Source organism: Alligator mississippiensis, chromosome 2 (assembly GCF_030867095.1).
Source record: "Alligator mississippiensis isolate rAllMis1 chromosome 2, rAllMis1, whole genome shotgun sequence".
Taxonomy (NCBI): domain Eukaryota; kingdom Metazoa; phylum Chordata; order Crocodylia; family Alligatoridae; genus Alligator; species Alligator mississippiensis.
In genome coordinates, this window is record NC_081825.1 from 233,235,435 (window position 1) to 233,252,882 (window position 17,448).

The window sequence follows — 17,448 nt, forward strand, 5'->3', positions numbered from 1 at the left end:
CAAGCCAACTGATCTTTAACTAAGCAAGAAATGTATATCTCCTTTGAGGACTTTTTTTTTAGTTTGGTATATGCATGTCAGTGCTGCCATACCGAGTTGCCTTTACCAATACTTCTTGCACTTAATCCGTACCTACTGAATTGCTATCAGTCTTTGTTTCAGATGGTGTTGGCAAGCTACCAAAGTCAGATCTATTCTAATGAACTTGAACCTTTTCAGTGTACCCAAAGAATAGCTGATCAAGGAGAACTGCATGATATAATATATTTGGATTTTCAGAAAGTATTTGAAGAAGTGTCTTGCAAGAAGCTATCTGAGAAACTCAGTACTCATGAGCTTCCCAGTGAAGTTTCTCATGGATCAAATACTGTTGAAAGGACAGAAAACAAAGACTTAGGAATTACTAGTCAATTCTGTCAAGGCAAAGGTTAACTATTGGGTGCCAAAGGCGCAGAAACAAGACTGGCATTGCTTAATGTATTTATTAAATGAACAGGGGGTGAGCAGTGCACTAGCAACATCTACAGATCACCCAGAATTAGGCTGTCACACAATAAAGGCAGTTTATATAGATATTGAGAACATCCACAATTACATTAAACAGAATAAAAAAACCAGAAGAGACACAGATCTTCATGCTGCAGGACATGAGGGAACCTCTAATTGCTGGCAGATATGATTATTATTTATTATTTGCATTCGTATTATTCTAGTGCCTGGTAGCCTAGTTATGGACCCGAACTCCACTGCATAAGTACTGTAGGAGAAAAATCTGTCTATATGCAGGTTATTCCATAGCTGTCCCAGAGACACAGATTCATGCACATTCCTTTGAAACAACTGGTGCTGGCTACAACTAGTAGGAAAAAAATGATTCCCATGGAAAACAATAGCTTTTCATAAAAAAAAAAAAAGGGGGGGGGGGAAAACCCCTGAAACGTATTTTAAACAACTGTTCTGCTTCCCAGGCTGAGGCTTTTTTCCAAAGAAAAAAATTACATAATGATGATGATGATAACAACAACCATCAAAATAAAATAACCACCTAATTTTCTGTCAAAAATAGTTGTGACTAGTCCCAATACTAGTCATTTTTGGCAACAAGACACCAGTCCAGATGGACCACTTATCTGCCCACAGTGATAGAACAGTGAACTGCAGAACCTACTGGTAAGTGGCTGCTCATTACTTTATTTACTGCTAGGTAGGGATGGAAAAATGCAGGCTGACAGGCACCAGTGTCTACCCATCTCACAGTGATGCTTTCCTGTAAAGGATACAGTCACAATACTTGACAGGAGGGGTGCTCAACCTCTGGCACTGGTGCAGAAAGTCATATGGGGGAAGAGCATTAGTATACATTTTGTAAATCTGTATACATGTGCTTCAACGATTGTTTTACAGATACTAAGCTCTATGCATTGGTCTGTAAAGCTGCATCTTCTCATGTTGGTTTCTGTCCACATCAATGGACTTAAGACAATTCCACCATATACCTCGGATCCAGTCAGTACTGTACAGAGAAGTACTCTTTGCTGGTGGTGATTGTTTTTGATTAATAGATATGCAGGAGAATCAATAATCCACATAGACTGTACTGTCTTGTATGGCGTATGCAGTTATTTGTCCTTGGCAGCATCCTCTTTGATTACGTATCCATGGGAAATTGCTGAATCCACACAGCTAGCAGCAATTGCCTTTGGAATTTTACTGGCCCAAGGCTTCAGACCAAGATCCAAATTCAAAATAAACCATCCAAATCCAGCACTGGAGCATTCAGATAGGCACAGACATTGACTTGCCTGTGTGCCAGTTGACACTTACTGTAATCTCTGCTTTCTGGCCATGAAACATGGACAATCAAATGACAGCACCATTAAGACTGGATGCATTTCACCCATGCTGCCTATTATTTATCCTTAAGAGGAACTGGCAGGACCATGCATTGAACAAGGAAGTCTTTGGGCAAGCTCAAATCATCAGCATTAGAGCTATAACAGCGAAGCACAATTGAGATGGACTGGCTGTCTTAGTAGGATGCCTGATATGAGATTACCTGAAAAAATTACTTTCTGGTCAGCTGAGTCAAGTAACATGCTCCTACTCCCAAAGGGGCCAGAAACAATGCTTTAAAGGAACTATGAAGGGCAATCTAAAACCGTCAGATATCCCTATAGCATTCCATGGACAGGCTGTATATGACAGAGCTAAATGGAGAGGAAAAACAAACAAGGGCACACACTGAAGAGAACCACATCCTGTGTGCTAGGTACAAAATGTGCCAGCGGAAAATATCAGGAGAGACTGTTCCTCTAAAGCAGCCTTCCCTGTACCTACCTGGACTGACTGGAGCTGCATCTCACTGGCCTTCAGAGCTATGCAAAGGTCCAGCTACATCACAACAAGAATGAACTGATGGATTATGATATTAATAGTAACTATAAGTATATGGGCATGCATCTTTTGAGTACATAGCTGTGTGAGCATGTCTGTACCTGAATGTCTGCTTATTGGCAGGTGCCAGAATACTCTTACATGTGTGTATTTGTTTTCACAGACCTCTATCTATGTTTTATGCCACATGCATTGCTATGGATGTATCCATATGTGCAATTAATGCATGTGCAATTAATGTGAAGAAATAAACTCTGGAGTTTATTGCTCCTGGGTGCGCCATTTGAATGTGTGCCTGGGACCACAGCAGGTTGAGCTGGGTTGGAGAAGTCCCAGCTGGCAGGGGGCCCCAGGGGTTATTCTGCCAGCCTGGGGCTGCTCTCCCCTGACTCAATGTGCTGCAGCAGGGCTGACTAGGGCACAAGGGTGCTCCAGTGTGGGGCTAGCTGGCAAGCAGTCCCTGCACTGAAGCACCCTCATGCCCAACCAGCCCATCCAGCATCTACATATGTGCTGCTCCAAAGTAAAAAACTCTCCAGCAGAATAGGACTTGTACTTAGTACTAGTTCTAAATACACATGGTTAAATTAAATGCATACTCTTTGAATACACCTGTTTTACCCTCTAATCTGGATCTCTCTGTATGACTACCCTATCCTTGCCATTACTTGTATTGTGACACTAGTTCAAAATGGACATTTTTTCTCTCATGTATGCCAATATAAATTAAAAGTACATCTATTTAAATCTAAGGGACTTTATGGTACAAAACAGGTGAGACTGAAATTGGACTCAAACCAAATGATCTGCTGGATGAAGCCCGAAAGTTGTTCACCTGCTTTTGTCACAGGAAAGGGGGGAACTCACTCTCACCTTCTGTTAACCAGCAGTGAAGTAGAAGACAAAAGGGCACTCATCCATTTGTGAACATTATTTTCAAATCCCCACGGAACATGTGGGCAGAAGAGGAAAAGGTGCAGAGATACCATTATTCGCATTAGCAGATAGTCTGTGCAAGGGCTCAGTACTTTGAAAAGTTATTGGGCTCAAAACAGAGATAACTGGGTGAAATCTAATACCCTGTCTTACACAGGGGGCATACCATATGAGCTAGTAGTCATAGGATCATAGGAAAATAGGGCTGGAAGGGACCTCCATGAGGTCATCTAGTGCAGTCCCCTGCTCAAGGCAGGACTATCCCTGACTGTCCCAGTCAAGTGTCTGTTGCTGAGATGGTGTCTCAGCTATCTCATAGTCCTTCCTGGCCATGGGTGTCTGGTGCCTTGAGTCAGGTGGGGCATGTACTCCCCCCCTCCCCCGACACCAGTCAGCAACCAGGGGGGGTCCCCCATGGCTGATCTCACCATGGAAGTGGCTGCGCCGCTTCTGGAAGTACAGTGGCTTTTGCTGGCGGCCCCAGCTCCCTGGCTGGTGCTCGCAGTGGAGGCACTGGTGCTCCCGTCTGCCCCCTGCCCACCGGCTAAATAGGTACTGCGGGCTGGCAGAGGGTGCACCGGCGCTCTCAGGGGTGCACATGCACCCCCTATGCGTCGCCTCTGTTCCTGGCATTAAGCTCTATGAATATAGCAGTGTCATGCGGTATGATGTCATGTTGATACAAGCTACATGAAACTGGTGGTTTGATAATAAGACAGTAAGACCTGGCTAGAGATAGCTGTTGTGTGAGAGAAGAAAAACCAGAAATTTCAACAAGGGAAAAATCACGATACCTAGGCAATAGCCAGATACTCCTCAAAACGTGAAATTCTACATGGACACGAGGGGCTACAAACTTGTTCTGAAGCAGATTAAGTACTGAGCAAGCTTCCCTTCTGTGCCTGTCCATTCTTGTTGGTCTGAGCACTCCTTGTTATTCCAGCACCAAGCCCCCGCACAGCTCTTGTAAATGCATTTTAGTCCTAAGTCGCTCTGGCTAGTACATCCCAGTAAAGGTGTTCTACAGTGTGGAAATTCTGCAATGCACACAAACTGTTCACAAAATCCTGGGAGGAGTCAAGTAAAACAGGCCTAATTAAAGTTTAAACCCAGGGATCCAGTGATGAAGGCAAATGTACTGTAATGCTGGCCTATCACCTAGTCACCAGGAGTCTTTGCTCTTCCTTCACTTTAACGTCCATTAACTCATTTTGGCCTCTTCTGCTGCCAAGATCCTAGATGTTGGTTCCTCCTCCACCTACTGGATTTGCATCTCCACAATAAATGCACCACATTTTTCTTTCTTTCCTTGATCTTCAACCCTTTCTGCGCTGTTCATCTCCTGGTTCTTCTACTCTATCGCTGCCCGTGACAGATACTAAAAGTGCCTTTCCTCTTCTCTCACACATGACTGGATGACTGGGAACTCATGTAAGCCTCTTGTTCTACCTCCTTCTGACTATTCTGTGCAGCCAGAGGGAAACAATGGTGATATCAGACCCTCATATGAGTGGTTGGCAATCTAGGTGTAGTAAATTCCTGCTGAGTTACAATAATTTCCCTCAGCTTTTCCACAGGTTGATAGCAGGGAGAAGAGTAGAAATCATAGCACTACAAGGACCCCCAATTACCCTGACACTGGACTAGGGACTTGATCCCCCTTGGGGTGCTAACTATGGAAGTCACCTAAAAAGAGCTGCCTGATCTGCTGAAGAAGGGAACCTGCCACCCCTCCTTATTGGGCAGACTGTGTGCCCCTCTCTCCAGATAAAGGAGGCTCCATCCACCCATTTGTGCATCTGTTTGTGGCTGACACCATCTCAAACAAGCCACAATGGGGTGTCAGCAGTGAAATCAGAGACCTAGAAGAGAGCGGTGATTCTGGGTTGTCCCTATCAGCAGCAATCAAAGGTAAGAGGAATGGAATATTTCAAACCTCTCAACTCCTGAAGAAGCACCTCACTGGTCTGAAAGGCTGGTGTGATGGCACCCTTTTTCTTCTTGCCCATATAACATGTACAAGGCGGACAGACAGGCAAGGGCTATCTGGCTTCTCTTCCCATCTCAGGGAGTCTTTACAGTGGAGGAAATGGCCTCTTGGAACTTCTCCATGCAGCTAGAACTGCCAGCAGCATGTGCAGCAGGCTGGGGAGAGGCAATGAAGCCTTTGTGCTCTTTCTGTGACCCTCTGGCTGAGTCCTTTTCATCTCCAACTGCCCATCTCAATTCCTGGATTGTAAACTCTGACACGTCTTGGGTATAGGTTCAAATCGTGCCTAACCCAACACAAACAAGAATTATTCTTTTTTTAGGGATTATTAGGGTGGCAGAAAGGTATCTGGGCTCAGCAACAGGGAGCCTGGTGGCTGAACCACCTGAACAAAACCATGAGGGACTAGCTGGGAAGAAAACAAAAAACAAACTCATTAACCAGATGTGGGCATTTTATCTATGCATTATCAATCTGACTGCTACTTATTAGTTTATCTGGTCTGGTAGAAGCATGACAGCACCGTGATTAAGGTACCTTATTACAGATCCAGAGGCATGAGCTGCAGACTTGTGCTGTTGGCCACACACAGGCAATCCTATTCTATCTGGTCATTTGGGGTGGAGGGGTCAAAGCCACATCACTGCCAGTGCTGGTGATTATAGAAACTAGTAGGCTTTAGTTGCGGCTGCTCACTGGGTTGCTAGGTTCAGAACAGTCCTCTGATCTTCCGTTAATTTAAGTTGTGAATTTTCCAGAGATTTTCAGTGCTTCGGTACTACCTGGTATGGAGCTTGAGCTGTTTTATGCTGACAGCTCAGTGATGATAAGTATCACCTGCTGACAAATCAAGATTTCCTGATTTGTTGTGGCTCTAACTGTGGCATGGGAAGAAACACCCTCCTGCTATTTAACAGTAGTAAAGCATTCTCATGCCATGATCTTAAAATACACACACACTGGGTCTGTTCTTCTCCATCAGTGTCATCTAAACCTCAAGCTGGGAATGACAGAATTACTCAGGGCAAGTAATGCAATAAAGTCTAGGTCTTAAAAACACAAGGCTCCATCTAACAGCCTCTCCAGAGACCCCTGATTTGCTTAAAGGGCTCTGCTTTGTAAGCCAGTGTTGGCATGACTCCTTGAGGAATTCTCTGTGACCTTGGAGGCTTTCACACAAGGATTCCAGCAGTGATGACTTACAGCCTTCTCTGTATTCAGGCCCAGAAAACAAAAAACATTTATTTTCTGAGGAAGCTCAAACTTGTATTAATAGCTAAGCTCTGGAACAAATAACATTCCCTTGCTCTTGTTATAGTTGAAGCATCTTGGATCACATAATGTATAACTGCACCTGTTGGTGTCTTCTTTTCGTACGATCCACAAAATAGGCTGTGCCCAAATTTTATTCAAGTAGGCACTCATTCATGCATATAGATCTGCCCAGATGCCAGTTCAGATGCCCAAGAGAAGAACTCAGATTACTTCTTTAAAGGATCGTGTATAAAAGTCACATCTTGGAGCAAAAGTCAGTGGTAAGACTCTCATAGACAGCAGAGGCACAGGAAAAGGTTGAGTACATGGGAAGATGGACTCAGATAAAGATACTGCAAGTGACGACTGAGAGTCAGGGTGCCTTTGCAGCTCTGCTATTGACTTGCTGGTTGACCTTGGGCAAATCACTTTCTCTGATTCACTGTATCTGTCTGCAATTTGGGATGATAATTTTGCTACATACTTACCTCATAGACATGTTGTGCAGCTCCATTAATAAGTATATGTGAAGTGTTTGGCGATTCTTGGATGAAAGAGGTCAAGAATGGCAAAGTATTATTTTACAACCAAAACATAGCAATCATAACTCCCCTGCTGTACCGCTGGCTTTTAACAAACCTTTGTAGGAACCAATAACATTAATCAATGTAGTGCCATAAGGAGCAGGGGACAAAAGAGGGAAGGATTGTGAGATATACAAGGAGAGCTGAAGAGACAGCCATGCATGACGTTCTTTTCATTTCTTTTGAATTCCCTTCCATCTCAGCATTAGGAGGAGGTGCGGGGATAACAGCAAAGATGTCAACAAAACAAAACAAAAATCAAAACTGATGATATTAATAAGGCCTCTGAGGCTCGAGCACTGCACAAAAGGGGGATCAGAAAACAGCTAGGCTCTAAAAGGCAGAGAGACAGAACCGAAACAGGGTGAGAGCGAGAATATAGGAGGGCAAAGAATAAAAGTTGATCCATCTAAAGGAGGAGGAAAACGGGGAGGGGAAGGAGAGTTTGGTTTGGTTTGGGTTTTTTTCTGTTTGTTTTCAAAAAGGATCTCACACCTGATATTCCTCGTTCCATCCATTTCGGTTCACCAAGGGCAATGAAGAAATTCTCCTGCCTTTCGTATTCCTCCTCATCTACTATTTTAACCCTTACGGTCTTCCTGTAGGGACAACAAGAAAGACAACCGTGTACAGTGGGTTGGCTGGTTGGAGCGAACGCAGCAGCACCACACGTTTCTCACATGCAGCCCATTCCCGCCACTGCCTCCAGCGGCGTTTCTTTTGTGTGTTTTATATAGCGCATCGGTCGTAGTTGGTCTTTGGGTGAGTGGGAGAGTGTTAGAGAAGAAAGATGGGGATTGGCAAGGGAGTGAAGGGGAGAGGAGGGAGGTTTGGACCTTGCTGATGGTTAGTGGGAGGTGACTTATGCAGCACATTTAGTTTAGTGTCACATGGTAAAAATGCAAACACTGACAAGTCAGAAATAAATGAGAGCAAGACTGAGCGACAAATATATGCAACACATTTTAGCTGAAAGGCCAATTGCTTCTCCTACCCTCTCATAATTAATATGTTAGAGCTAGAAGATGAGTAGGGGAGAGAGAGAGAGGGGGACATGCATACAAACACATACACACTTATGGAGGCTTTCTATTCAGGCTACAGCTCTTATTCAACTTTGAGGGGGTTGTTTTTATATCTCTCTTTTTAAACTGAAAAAAATATCAGTATCCTATGACTATGCTGCTTGTTTTCCCTGACTTGGTTATTTCTGGATGGAGATTTCAGTTTGATGTGGAAATAGGCTTTGCCACTGCTTGGAAAGACAGAGTCAACTTAAAACATCCCTCAGGCTGAAACACCTGAGCCACTAAATTAGAGTTGCTTCTTCTCCCCCTCATTCCCAGCTATGTACAAGGAGCACCATGTGCTGTGTCTACCACTACTGCAATGCATAAAGCTGCTGTGGAAGAGCAAAAGAACTTAGAAATGGTGCGTGTTGACTCTCTCTTCTGTCCTGACAATGCTTATGCCCTGAGTTGGTTTGTGATAAGCTTGTGAAGGCTGACAGACTTACAGAACACTCTTACGAAATTACCACAAGCTACTTGAGTGTGGGCCTTGACTTTACATTAGTATGGGTCAGATAAGCATCCTGCCACAGCTGTGAAGGGGCCGACAGCTCTTTTAGGTATCTGTGTGTGTTTTGTGTAGATGTTTTTTCTAGGGAAGTTTCATGGCTGGGCATCAGGATCAGTCCTACTAGGATCACCACCCAGTGGGGGCAACTGAAAACCCCAACATGCACTATTACAGTAACCTGGGGGTACCAATATGATTTCTCTCCCCCAACATAGAGATACATGCCCTTCCACTCCCACACACAGTTTTCCCCCCCTCTCTCTCATCCGCTTCCCAAGATTACCCTCCTCCCAAATGTAGGGTCCCATCCCATTGATTCCCCTAGGTACCATGTGACAAATTTGTGCGTGCACAGCAGTGTTAAGGACAGAGCGGTTGGAAACAAAAAGAAATAACAGAAAAAAGGGAGAAAAAAAAGAAGAGGAGGAGGAAGGAGAAGAAAGAGAAGAGGAAAGAAGAATGTTAACGTTAGTCTGGAGGACCAGTACTACACCTTTCTGTAAACTCATATCCACCATGCGTGGGCTCATCAGCTCAATGAAGAAATTCTTGTTTTTCTCATACTCCTCATCATCAATTACCTTGATGTGAACTGTTTTGCTGTGGATGGAAAAATAATAAGTGTCATAAGGGGGAAGAGGGGACAGGAAAGCAGGGGTGGAAGAAGGTAAGAGAAACTGAACAGGAAAATTAGACAGTCAAAGTTTACTCACCCATGGAACAGGATTAAAGTGGCCCTGCAGAGAGCCCCCATGTCCCTTCCTGTGCATTTGTATTGGCAGACCAATATAGCAACTTTACTAATATAAGTACCTAGGTGTCCCTTGCAAAATGCATGTATGGGTCCACAAGCATGCATTTACCTATGCAAAACAGGTAAGTGCAAAGCAACTGGTAATTAAGCCCAGCTTGTGTACATAAATGCATGGTATGCCCACAGGGTGACTCTTGGTGCTCACACACACACACACACACACACACACACACACACACACACACAAGCTCAACACAGGCACCACATTTGCTCAGATATGTGGAAATTTTGTCTGAACAGTCTTCAGACAAGTAAGTCTGAAGATGAATGAACAAATCAGTTCCTCTCTACCTAGGAATATAGTGAAACCCTTATTTCTGATCACTTCACGTTAAAGGAAAGCATGCCATGGAGTAATCTCACTCCCACTGGAAAATTTGCTTCTGCTGGCTATAGTGAGTTGTAGCAGGTGCCAACTAGATGAATTATGGGGCAAATCCTGACATCGTTACTCAGGCAAAACTCTCAATTATTCCACTGGGATTTTAATAAAATCAAGATGAAAGGATCTGCTTCTATATATGTTCCTTATTTCTAGCCAGAAAATGACTTCAGCAGGTGTCCCTTCATTTCCCCTCTTACACACATGCACATGGCAATCCAAGTCTGAGTGCCTTGATGACTTTGCCAATGGTATTGTTTTCCCTTCAGTTACTGTCACTCTTGTTCACCACAGGCTGTAAATTACAGTCTACACTTAGCTTCCTTTTGTGTTGATTGAAGGCTATACACAGTCTGAGTGTAAAAGGGAGTTCACACGCTCATACACTGGGGCATTCTCAGGCACATTTTAATGCAGAGAAGTTTGTGTGTGCATCAATGTTCCTGTGTATTTATATACTGTATAAGCTCACGTCTGCACATACATTCTAAACACATCCATGTGTTCATTTCAGGGCTCTCAAACAGTGCAGAGGGGCTAAAAGACATTCATTTGTGAGCAGGAGTCGCAAGAAAAATCTCAACTCCACATGACATTTCTGAAACAAAAAAGCTTGTGGCAAATACAACGCATTCCTCTAGCCCTAAGCCTCAGAAACAAGCCAGCTATCCAACCTACCACATAATGGACACAAGCTTTTCGTGCAGTCCTTCAACAATAACCTCTACACCCTGCATTCAGAAATGGCATGTGGCATATTTAATGTATCTATGAACAGAAAGCAGCAGAAGAACAGTTTGAGAACTATCCCTTCAAGTGGCTCTTCAAATAGTTGTAGGTGCCCACAGTTCCCCCACATATAACATGATGCTGCTTACACCTCGCTCACAGCTAACATATTGGGAAGTTTCATTCAAGAATGGCTGTCAGGAGCACTCAGACCTTTGATGGAAATTAGAGAGGCAGATGTTTCACTACATTGCGGCTTCTTGGGGCAAAGACTGAATTTGATGTTTGTGCAGTACAAGCATCCTATCAGCACTCCACTGTCATCATCCTCAGATGTGCTAGAGACAATGATTTACCCTACAAACATGCACAGCACAAACAGCGTCAGCTGCATTTGGATATCTTCACTACCAGTTTGGCACTTGACTTCCATTCCTTAACTGGGATAGAAGGAATCTTTGACCTTGTTCTTACGAGGGGTTTTCCTCATGTCCCTGGGCCTGGTGACAGCTCTATATAGAACTATTATTTCATTGTCTCTGAATAGTATAGAGGCGTGGCTTCTTCCATGCAATTCACTGATTGCAATGGGATGTGCGCATGCTGACTGGGTTATAAGATCAAGATTGGTCTTAAGCCATTTTGAGAAACATTCAAGAAATTACTGAGGAGAAGGAAAAAACCAAGAGACTTGGTGCACTGTTTCCAAGGAATTGCCACTATCCACTCACTTCTTAACTTCCACGTTATAAATAGTTTAGTATTTTACACAGCCAAATTATTTCAAACAGCAGGCACTAAATTTACTTCAGCACCTTAGGGCTCCTATACATGTGCAGGGAGCCTGCTGCAGCGCGCTGTAATTCCAGCACCTTGGAGCAGACTTGATTAATCGAGTCTGCTGGAGCATGGAAATCAACACACTCCAGCAGCCTCCCACGTCACATGTATCAATGTCCTCGTGCTGAAAAATGGCAATGGGGTGCTTTAAACTAAAACTCATTTGATGAGCTTTAGTTCAAAGTACCCCCCCATTTTTCAGCATGGGGATGCTGATACATGTGATGCTCTGGGCTCTTTTAATTAGTGTGCCTCTTAGAGCTGTGCTAATTAACGCCCCCCACCACCCCCATGCCTCCTGGAGCGTGTGTATAAATGCCCTTAAAGTCTAAGAGTGCTTCAGAGAGAAAAGAGCTCTAGGCTTGAGCCCCAGTGTTGCTGTAACCCAAATCACTTGGCTGATGCCTCTGGCAACGTGCATAATGCCGTCATCAAATGCCTGGCTATGGCTAAGAATAAAAAGAACAATTCTCGTGATACACCTTGCCAACAACCAGGCCAGGATTAAAGGATTAATGCAGAAAGTACTGAGCCATGCCTGTTGGGTAATGACTCAGCAAAATACTGCACTTATACATAACTCGGGAAAAGAGTATTTGCAAGTTACACAGTGCTGTATCTTGTGGGAGGGATTCTTCTGGAACCCTGCAGTGACCATTTTACACCATGAAGCTTGCATATTTGCAGGCATCATTAATGATCATAAAATTACCCAGTACTGCAAAATTCCAGTTGTGCTATTAACCTCATTAATCTCCCCCAAAATAGGCTGTACAGACTAACTGCATTATAAGAAGCAATTCCTTTGCCTGGTTCTTATTTCAATCTAGGCCTCTTGGTCATCTGTACCTTCCATTCTTTGGGATAAGGGAAAAGTAAAGGGTGATCAGCTTTCCCCATGACCTTCACCCTTATAAATACGCATAAGGAAATACCTCTCGGTCTTCTCCTTTGTATGCTAAACATTCCACATTTTTGCAAGCATTTGTTATATCAAAATCCTGTATTAAAACTACCTATCCTCATCTCCCTTTTTTGAACCTTTTCCAATGATTCAGTTTCAAGGAGACTGGATTTTCAGCAATAACTGGTGAAACAGTCTGTACTGTGCTAAGACTTCTTCACAAGGATTTTGATGCATTTCCTTCTGTATTGCTTTGGAAGTGTAAAGCAGCATATGGAGTCTACACAAGTTGACTGATTTCTTTTTTGAAATGAATGTTGACTGAGGTCCCAACACTTTAGAAAAGTTTGATCTATTCTCTGGGTGCGTCTACACACTCATTAATGCACCATAGTTACCGTGCATTAAGTTTACTACTTGCATAACCAAGTACTAAATCAATAGGCAGTAACTGGTGCTACTACGCAGTAGCGCCGGCACATGGGTTTTTACAGACATTAACTGTGCAATAGCCTAATAGTACTGCACAGTAGCGTAATAGCATGAGTTTTGCCCAGCATGCTACTGCATACTGTTATTAGGCTACTGCACAGTTAGCACCTGGTATAGACAAACCCTCTGACTTACATCTATTTCTTACCTGTCTCTATGATTTCTTTCTCTCTCACAGCACAGACCAAGTAGGGGATTTTCAAACCAGTCAGTGCTGGACTCTTAGCCTGCTTTTGGAAATTGCAGGTACACTGGTAGTTTTAGCACTGCCAATGTGTTTCCATTCCAGTGGGCCTTTTACAGCTACTTGCCATTTTTCAAGATGGAAATTATCCATGTTTTTTTCTCAAAATATTTTGTGGAGAAAAAAAAAAAAAATCAGTAAAATGATCCAAGTGTAAAAAGTTTGTCATTTTCTATTATCTCATTTTGAACAGCCCCAGTGCTTCAGTGGCCAGAGTTAGAAGTCTGAAATCTGCCAAGGACACAGTGCTGCTTCACTGATGCTTCACCATTGGGTGCACAGGACTAATCTATTTGGATTTCTCCAAGTTTAAATTTTATGCCTGCAAACTGATTCTTTAATATAACAGATTTTTACACACAACTTTTTCCCATTCCTCTGGTACAATGTATGCATACTTTGGCAAGGTAGACTTTCTCCTTTAATACTAAAGTTCATGTGGAATGTGGTCTCTGGAGGGCAGCTGTGGAGTGCCTGATTTTATAGGACCTATTCATCTGCACAATGGATACTCAAAATTGTGCACTCAAGGAAGCAATGACTCACTGAGTGAACATTTTGTTAAGTACAGAGTATTGTATTATGGCCTAGAAAATAACTCCACAGGAATGGGATTGCTTTATGGGTTCTTGTCCTTTAAAAAGCTGAAGAAGAAATATCTATGAAATTCCATATAGAAAATATTTTTTAAAACTTATTTTAAACATATTTAAAATAAATAAATAAATAAATATTATTTAACATTTATTTGAAACAGCAAGCTTAAAATTGCTTGAGCAACCTTTACTTTGCCCCCTATATGCATTACAATAGACCATATGTGGCCATATACTACAATCCAATGGAGAACTGTATTTTTCTTCTGCAAGTGGATGCAGCATCTTCTACTGCCATGCTCTGCTTTGTGTACCCTGGCAAACAGGTGGTGAACTTGTTTCTATACAATATTGACAGCGAATGGGAAAAACTCCTCCTGCATGGCCTTGCCTCATTTGCTGTGCATCCTACAAGAGGCCCTTGACATGGACACAGAATGTTTGAAAACTGCAAAGCGTTATTTGAAAAATGATGTAATTCTATAACTAAAGACTGTATTGTAATGCAGTGGAGGCAGAATGAAGGTAACTTTAATTGGGGATTCCTGAGTTTTGGATAGGATTTTTTGGAACCTGCACAGTCTTTGAATTATCTGTATGAATCATTTATGATGTATTTGATATGTGTATGACCCACAAATCTGCATGCACAAATGTGATATACTAATACAAGCAGCACAGAGAAAGAGCTATGGCAAGGGTGTGAGTGAAGATTTTGAAGTGGTACAAAGGTTATATTGGTTCACATTCATGGATGGCTCTAACTCAAGGCAGCACATACGGTAATAAAGAGTGAGCAGTGACCAGTCATATCTTAAGAGATGTGAGATTAAGAATGATCATGGGGAAGTATAATCTTCCCCATCCTAATGAGGACTAACTATGCCTGACTAACCTTGTTTCCTTTTATGACCAGGTCACCAAGTCCTTGGATGCGGGTGTTGAGGTGGATGTTGTCTACCTCGACTTTTGGAAGGCTTTTGACACTGTTCCTCACCCCATTCTCATAAAAAAAGTAGGTGACTGCGGCATTGATGCCTACACAGTCAGATGGGTGGCAAATTGGCTCGATGGTCGCACCCAGAGAGTGGTAGTGGACAGGCTGTTTTCAACCTGGAGGGATGTGGGCAGTGGAGTTCCCCGGGGCTCGGTCCTCGGGCCTGTGCTATTCAACATCTTGATCAGCAACTTGCAGGTGGGCGTGGAAAGCACACTGTCCAAATTTGCTGATGACACAAAGATGTGAGGAGAAGTGGGCACACTAGAGGGGAGGGACAAAATCCAACTAGATCTAGACAGGTTACAGAGGTGGGCGGATGAGAATAGAAAGGAATTCAATGCAGACAAGTGCAAGGAGCTGCATCTAGGGCAGGGGTGGGCAAAATATGGCCCACGGGCTGAGGCCATTCTATCCAGCCTGCGGGGCCCCTAAAAAAATATAGAAAATGAATATTTCTCTGCCTTTGGTTCCTGTCAAAAATGACAGGAACCAAGGGCAGTAGGACCCAGGGGAAGCCCGGTGGGCTCCAACAACAGCGGGGCCGCCTGACCCTGCCCCCCAGCCAGGGTTTTTGGGCTGGGAGCACGTGACTGCCCCGGCATGGGAAGCTCAGGTAAGGGAGGGGGGACCACGGGCAAGGAAGGAGCGTGGCGGGGCGGGGGGGAAGCGGCTCCTCCTCTCCCCATGCCCAGTGCCCCGCACTACAGCTGCTTGTAGCCCATGTGGGGCTGCCTGTGCCTGCTCTGGACAGCCCCACATGGGCTGTGAGCAGCTGCAGCGTGGGGCACCGGACATGGGAGGGGCTGCTTGCCGCCCCCCATGCTCAGCTTTTCCCTAGGCTCCTTCCCTGCGCAGAGAAAAGAGGCCCCTTGCCTGCCCCATGGCCAGCACCCTGCGCTGCAGCCACCTGCAGCCCACATGAGGCTGCCTGTGCCTGCTCCAGACAGTCCTGCATGGGCTGCGAGCACCTACAGTGCAGGGTGCCAGCCATGGGGCAGGTGAGGGGCCACATTTCCTCATGCTCAGCACCAGATTCTTCCCTGCTGGCGAGCAGGGGGTTGGGGCTGTGCACTGCCCCCCACTTGCACTGTGGGGCTGGGGGACACTGGGTGTGAGCAAGCAGGGAGCTAGTGGGAGCATGGGGCCCACACCAGTGTCCCGGGGCCAGTGCCAGTGGGGCCCAGAGCAGGGTGGCAGAAGCCTGGGGTCCCAGCTGACAAGGGCTCTATGGAGCTGGGCCAGCTCCCCCCTCTCCCTGCTGGTGCAGCCCAGTCCGGCTCCACAGACCCCTGCCGGCCTGTGCCCCGCTCTAGGCCCCACCAGTGCTGGCCCTGGAACATTGGTCCCAAGACATTGGGACGTTGGTCCCAAGATGGTGACCGGGGGTGGGGCACCTGTCCAGGGGTGGGGCTACTCATGCGGCCCTCGACAGCCTGCCAAAACTGGGTAAGCAGCCCTCCGCCCAAAATAATTTCCTGCCTCTGATCTAGGGAGAAGAAAACAGCACCACACCTATAGGCTGGGGGACACCCTTCTTGTCAACAGGGTGGCAGAAAGGGATCTTGGAGTCATTGTTGACTCCACGATGGACATGAACCGCCAATGCGAGGAAGCGGTCAGTAAGGCTAACTGTACCTTGTTGTGCATCTACAGATACATTTCAAGCAGGTCCAGGGAGGTGATCCTTCCCCTCTATGCGGCACTGGTCAGGCTGCAGTTGGAGTACGGCATCCAGTTCTGGGCATCGCACTTCAAGAGGGATGCGGCTAACCTTGAGAGGGTCCAAAGGAGGGCCACTCACATGGTCAGGGAGCAGCAGGCCAGGCCCTATGAAGATAAACTAAAGGGCCTGAATCTATTCAGCCTCCACAAAAGAAGACTGAGAGGGGATCTGGTGGTCATCTATAAATTCACGGGGGGCGGACCAGCAGAAAATAGGTGGTCTGTTCCCCTGAGCACCACCTGGGATAACAAGGAATAACACCACAAATTGAGTGAGAGCAGGTTCAGGCTTGATATCAGGAGACATTACTTTACGGTTAGGGCTGCCAGGCTCTGGAATGGGCTCCCAAGGGCAGTGGTGCTCTCTCCTACCTTGGGGGTCTTCAAGAGGAGGTTGGATAGATATCTGTCTGGGGTATTATCATCCCAGCACTCCTTCCTGTCCAGGGTAGGGGGTCGGACTTTACAATCTGTTCAGGTCCCTTCTAACCCTAGAAACTATGAAGCCTAAAGATACCAATCTTCAACCCATCTTCAGCTTCACTCCTTGTACTAGACCAAAGTTTGATGGCTGTGCACCAGTACTCTTGACCCAACGTGGCTCCTTGGCCAGGTCATCATTTTAACTTTGTTCTTCCTACTTGCTGTTCTGAAGGCGCTGAGGTGAAGGGGTGGGGGACAAGTGGAAATCTACCTGTTCCAGGATACTCTGATTCTCCTCCGGGCCCCGCCCCACCCCACCCTTCCCTGCCCTTTGGTGCTGCTGCTGTTCTTTCCAGCATCTTGATCCTAGAGAATGGCATCATCAAGTAACTCAATCATTCCTGCTATATGGCTTGTTTGACTTTGCTTGCAAACCACAGACCTATTGATCAAAATGCTGCAAGAATATTGCTTTTTTTTTCTTTTCTCAAAATCAAATCTATCCTGATCCCTATGGTTTACTAGCACCTACAGGAAAAAAAGAACAACTTGGAAGTCCCTGC

At 45.0% G+C, this 17,448-nt stretch overlaps 1 protein-coding gene across 2 annotated transcripts in view; it reads right to left on the reverse strand.

Moving 5' to 3' along the window:
• The window catches only part of SLC8A3 (solute carrier family 8 member A3), a 202,584-nt gene that overhangs the window by 32,634 nt on the left and 152,502 nt on the right, over window positions 1-17,448 (reverse strand). For both annotated transcript variants that reach the window (XM_006263978.4, XM_006263979.4), the window contains exon 4: window positions 7,654-7,757. In XM_006263978.4, coding sequence (XP_006264040.1) covers window positions 7,654-7,757 — 104 coding nt within the window. The remainder of the gene's footprint in view (window positions 1-7,653; window positions 7,758-17,448) is intronic.